This window comes from Diplotaxodon limnothrissa, linkage group LG4, assembly GCF_057381915.1.
Source record: "Diplotaxodon limnothrissa isolate DT_005_m linkage group LG4, D_limnothrissa_male_GT1.1, whole genome shotgun sequence".
In the NCBI taxonomy this organism is placed as follows: Eukaryota; Metazoa; Chordata; class Actinopteri; order Cichliformes; family Cichlidae; genus Diplotaxodon; species Diplotaxodon limnothrissa.
Window position 1 is genome coordinate 2,530,580 of NC_140599.1, and position 6,000 is coordinate 2,536,579.

General features: G+C 41.4%; 1 protein-coding gene across 2 annotated transcripts; it reads left to right on the top strand.

Moving 5' to 3' along the window:
- Nucleotides 1–374: 374 nt before the first annotated feature.
- Nucleotides 375–1,906, top strand: LOC146633008 (transmembrane protein 238). 2 transcript variants are annotated; one of them, XM_085351939.1, is made up of 2 exons: nucleotides 375–960; nucleotides 1,848–1,906. In XM_085351939.1, the coding sequence occupies exon 1, from the start codon at nucleotides 433–435 to the stop codon at nucleotides 946–948; it is 516 nt and encodes a 171-aa protein (XP_085208065.1). In that variant the 5' UTR covers nucleotides 375–432; the 3' UTR covers nucleotides 949–960; nucleotides 1,848–1,906. The 2 variants fall into 2 exon arrangements, with proteins under 2 accessions (XP_085208065.1, XP_085208064.1); XM_085351938.1 differs by having other exon boundaries at nucleotides 375–978; nucleotides 1,848–1,905.
- The last annotated feature ends 4,094 nt before the right edge of the window (nucleotides 1,907–6,000 follow it).

A 6,000-nucleotide genomic window follows, 5' to 3' on the forward strand; every position in this document is an offset into this window, starting at 1 on the left:
TAAATATAAATTATCTTCTTAATCGATTTTGAAATATTGCAATTGTGCTTTTTTTCTGATGGCCAGTCCTAAAAACAAGATGGCGAAGGCGGCATTGGTCAGGTCATCTGTAGTTTTTTTTTTTTTTTTTGTAGTTTATTAATGCTGGCCTCTCAGTTTATAAAGCCGCTCTCATATTCACGTTTAATGAGTCATACCTGCACTGTAACGTCCGAAGTCTGGGTCCAGTAAGCTACACCCTTATAAACGCTCATCATAAACGCACATGAGCGCAGCCGTCAGGTAGCGTCTACAGCCCCTCCTCTCAGGGGCAGCGCACCTGAGCGGACAGGACGCCACACCTGGCTCACATTGGAGCCGCGCTCAATGCCGCGGCACAGAGACGACGGGAAATAAACTGGCGTCGTGGGGACCGACTTCTCTTTATGGGACATGGAGCCGGCCTATCGGGGTCTGGGTCGCTGTGTGTGCTGCTTCTGGCTCGCGGTGGTGTTTGACATTGTGGGACTGGCCGTGCTCCTCCTCGGCGTGTTTGTCGACGTGTTTTTCTACGACCTGCTCATCTACGCGGGCGCCATCGTCATCTTCCTCAGCCTCATCTGGTGGGTGTTCTGGTATTCTGGGAACATCGAAGTGCCCCCGTCAGAGCTGGAGGATGATGTGGGGTTACTGAAAAAGAACAAGGGCGGACTTGGGGGCATCAGCGGCGCCGTGAGGCGCCTCTCCAGCCGCGTGTCCACCGGCATCCGAAACTCGTTCCGCAGGAACGGAGAACCGTCCCATACGGCCCGCATGCCCAGGTCAGCCTCGGGGCCACCTGTGTCACCGCCGGAGCGGGTGACCGTAGCCATGGCAACGATGGGCAATACCACACAGACTGCTACCTCCTCAATAGCAGACTGTGGCGTAGAGATGCCCCACACCGCTACAGAGACATCACCTGCATAATGACGGGTACAGGTGAGGCCTGGCGTACAGGTGAGGCCTGGCTCACAGTGCAGCGCACACAGGCCCAGTTATTGTAGTCAGTAAAAAACAGTAAATTAGTCAAAGGAAATAAACGTAAAACCAAGACTTTGAATAGCGGAAACTAACTGAAACGATATTGAGCAACGACAAAGATGGCAAAAATTCAAATCGTATAAGAAACAACACACAGAAAATGGGTTTAATACCTTTAGCCCTTTGATCACGTTTTTCCAACAGATTAGCGACACTGGGCTACTCCTCACAGTGCGTGTGTGTTGGGGACAGGCAGGGATACATTTTTTGTTAGTTTCTCATTTACAAAAATGTGAGAAAATCAGCTTTTTTAAGGCACTAAGCTTGTCCCAAATCTTCTGTAGGTGTTCAGCTGACGTCATAGCATTCAATTTACATCTTCATCCCAATTTTTTTTTTTTTTTTAAAGATACCCAGTTAGTGCTATTTGATAAATACAAAACCTATTACATTTTGGACTAGAAGTCCTTTTTTCAAATCTGTGCAATGATCCCTGGATTAGTCGCATAAATGACCTTCACAGATGCTTTACGTAAGGGTAATGGTACAACAAAAGACAGGTTTCTGTCTAGCCGGGTATAGCTTTTTTTTTTGATGGACTTTAAAAGCAGAAGTAAAAAAAATGGCTGTAACTGTGGCAGTGAAACTCTTATCACTGCATAATCATTAACTACAGTTGACTGGTCACTGAAAGACAAGCCCTTAGTTTAAACAATAGCAGGCTTACCTGAAACTTCCCTGTAACCTCTCCCTCCATATAATAACTGCTGCAGCATAATAAAACACACTCTTTGTGTACTACTTGTCAACTCAAACTAATACTTTATTCATTTTCTTCCCAATAGAGACTACAGACATACAGAGCCCTATGCCATCTTCAGTGACTCCAGCTACTGCAAAGCCTCTTTATTCTTTGTTTTGATGAGAAAGTATTCATAAAAATGTGATGTCTGCATAGTTTTTGAAATTTGAATGATGAAGTTTTTATTATAATTCACTCCCATTCATGGTGTGATGATGTCAGGTTTAGTACACAAAGGTAGAAAAATGTGTTTAAGTTTCCACGTCTCATCTTCAAAGTTGTTCATATAAAAAAAGATTTCTTTTTTTGTGTCCATGTTAATATATCTTCTGATCTGTGAATAATAATATGACATCCATCCATCCGCTTCCATTTATTAATTTAAGTATAACAGGAGCTCTCAGAGGCAGTGTACACCCTGGAGAGGTTGTCAGTGCGTCACAGGGCTAACACAAAGAGACACACAACCATTCAGTTTGACAGCCACAGTCAGTCTAGAGTCACAGTTAACCTAACCCATGCATGTGTTTGGACTGTGGGAGGAAGCTGTACAAGCACAGGAGAGAAAGGCCCCAGACTGCATTTGAACCCAGGACTTTCTTGTTGTGAGTCAGGATTTTAACTAGTGTTATGCCCTCTAATGTGACATATTAAATATAGATATATTTGAAAAAAGTGGTCAGGTTTAATTGCAGCAAACAAAAAAACCCACATGGTTGGACTTACAGGAAGATCATAGATTGGGATAATATAGATATTAATATGCAGAATGAATCACTGATGATCTGGAGGCTCTCACTCCTGAACATCTGAGTAGAAAATAAAGACTATGGATAGACCAGCCAATCAATATCAAGCAGAAGCAGCTCCTGCTGTAAATTTGTTTGAATCAGGCTCTTGGTTCAGGCCACTTATACGGTGACTCTTAATACAGACAGTGATCATGATTACTGTACATATTATGAGCTAGGATTTAGCAGTAGCCAGAATGTTACGCTAGTGGAGTGTTTTTCCTGAACAAAACAGGACTGTGGGGAAAAAAGGTGTAACTGGCAGCTGGTCTTCTTGTTTCCACGCATGCTGATAGCAAGCCTTAGTGACTAACCTTTGGAACCAGCCTAGCTGTGTTTATGACACTGCTGCTTCATCTAACATTAGCTCCACTGTTTCCCCGTACATTATAGGTTCTCTAACCAGTACAATACAAAGAAATTAAATTAACTGGTTACAGCGTGAATGAAGAAAAGTTACTCCAAATATTGTGTTAAACTAGTATGTGCTGTTATTATTTTTTATAACTAAATTTCAAACAGTATGTCCCATGTTTCTCTGAATCATTCGTTAGTGTCGTCTAACATTTTGAACATTGACAGTAATGTCTGTTTTCACAAAGTTGTTTCCATTCCTGTTTTGTACAAATGTTGTGCATTTCTATTTAACTGATATATGTTTTCTCCATTTTTCTCTCATTGCTGTACAATGGCTGACACACTCAAATTAGATAAAAGATTGTGGGTTTAATCAAATAAAAGATTATTTTTCTTTTTTAAAATGACCTTTACTTTCAGTGTACTTTTCTTTGTTCTCTGAAAAGCTCAATTTCTACATATTTGATCTTTTACTTTATTAGGTTTATTTAACTTTTTCGTGTATTGTGAGTATTTAATGTGACACATCATGGAAATATTACGTTTCCACAACTGTCAACATTCTTCATATTTCCAAGTACCACAGGTAGTTTAATCAGAGGTGTGGACTCGAGTCACATGACTTGGACTCGAGTCAGACTCGAGTCATTAATTTTATGACTTTAGACTTGACTTGAAAAAATGTTCTAAGACTTGTGACTTGACTTGGACTTTTACACCAATGACCTGGGACTTGAATTGGACTTGAACCGGTTTACTTGAAAAGACTTGATATTTTACCCCAAATATAAAACTTAACATGCATATTATATAGAGATTGAAAATGTGACGTTATTCACGGGTAGAACCGCAAAGGATTCTGGGAACTCATGGCAAGAGGTACTAGCGCACGCAGGCTTTCAATTGAACTCAGTCACACAGCGATAAAAAGAAACACAAAAATGTCAAGAAGCTGTTGTATTATTAACTGCAATAGCCGGTCGCATGACAGCCACGGGAAGCCGACGGGTAAAGAGATCGGTTGTTATCGGATTACGTCGTTGAAGAGAAATTGTTCGAGCCATGTTTCCGAAGTAACAAAGACGCGACGGATGGTCTGGATTGCAGCCATTCAAAGACCAAATATAACGTCCCAGAACACTCCAGCTCACAGGTTAGTCTGCTCCAAGCATTTACACAAAGGTCAGTCTGCTGTTGTAGTTAATGCGTCATTTTCATAACATAATTGGTGATATAGGTTACAAGCAAGTCTGGCGCTGAACAGAAATTGTGGCGCTATGCTCCTTTGTTTATTGTGCATAAATAGTGAATTGTCCTGACACAATATTGCGTTTCGCTTCTGTTATTATGGTACACTGACAAAAACATATACTTTTATTCACAGGATAAAACAGGGTTTTTTGTATCACTAATTGTCCAGTACGATTACAGCATACAGTATTATTGTCACTGCTACATTTCTGTGATGCTACCAGAAATTATTTCCACTACTAATTAATTATTGTTGAGCTCAAAGGTCCTATTAATAAACGGTTAAGGAATGTGTATTTATGAAGACGATTTGTGAGACTGGTAAACTTATGATACGTACGATGGTCTTTCGTTCTACACGGTGCATTTCAAGGTCCTGCACCCATCCGTCGGTAAACTGTACCTGGGCTTGTTGCAGTGACCGGAAGTTACTAAACTTCATGAGTGTATGCACTCACTCCAAGAACCGTATGATTATTAATATGCATATAAATATGCTACGATGAGATAGCTGACTTCATCTAACTAGCAAATGTTGTCCAGGCTACGTTGGTGATGCAGTTTTTTTTTAATGTGTATGATATTTTTGTCATGCGATTTTAAAGCTGGTCCTACAACCGCATCCAAGAATAACATGCAGCTTATCTCAGAACTGTCGGTGAAAATTATTCTTGGAGCTAGGTTTAATTGAGCTGCATTTTAAAGAGGTGCAATTTCACAATTTGTGTATATTTTCTAAGTTCACTATTTTGTCATGTGTTGAGGAAAAACACAGATTTAAAAATTACATGGTCTAATATTTACATTTAGCATAACTGCAACATTCTTTTTTCATTTTTTTTTTTAAAGACTCGAAAGGACTTGAAATTCAAAATTTCAGACTTGTGACTTGACTCGGACTTTTACACCAGTGACTTGAGACTCGACTCTGACTTGCCTGACATTACTTGAGACTTGACTTGAGACTTGAGGATAAAGACTTGAGACTTGACTCGAGACTTGCAAAACAATGACTTGGTCCCACCTCTGGTAGTTATAGGCATAGAATAAGGTAAACTGTGGCCATGAAAGCATCCACGTGATCAGCAACAGTTCTCAGGTTGTGGCATTCAGATCAGGATTAAGTAGAATTAAAGACTACTGTGAGATTTGGTGGCACCTAGCAGTGAGGTTGTACAACCAACCAGATAGTCCAGTCACAAATCAGTCAGTTTCTTGACAATTAATAAGCAAATTGTCACGACCACTGATCAAAGCCCACTGATCAAAGCCCACTGATCAAAGCCCACTGATCAATAACCATGAGTGCCATTCACAGAGTTGGGGAATGGCTGCAATCACAGCATTGTAAGATGGTGACAGATGTACCCTTAGGCCCCCTCCTCCATTCAGAGATGGTCTTTCCCTTTTCACGTAAATGGCCTCCTTGACTCCGCCCTCAAACCAGCGTTCCTCCCTGTCCAGGATGTTACATCCTCAACATTGAAAGAGTGTCCACTGACCTGTAGGTGTAAACAGACTGCAGAGTCCTGGCCTGACGAGGTGGCTCTTCTGTGTTGTAGCCAGAGGTTGTTTGGTTTCCCCAACGTATAAATCCTGCCAATCCTCCTGCACTTAACAGCGTACACTATGTTACTCTGTTTGTGTCGGGGGACCCGATCCTTGGGGTGGACCAAGTTTTGGCGTTTTGGGGTTTAAAAGCCACAGAGACCCGGTGTTTAGAAAAAATGTGTCGCTGCTCCGATACTCCTGACATGTACGGGATCACTACAGGTGGGCAGCGGTTGTCCTTCCCTC

Excerpts from the sequence above, each read along its gene's own strand:
- LOC146633008 (XM_085351939.1), top strand. The coding sequence starts at position 433 with ATGGAGCCGGCCTATCGGGGTCTGGGTCGCTGTGTGTGCTGCTTCTGG.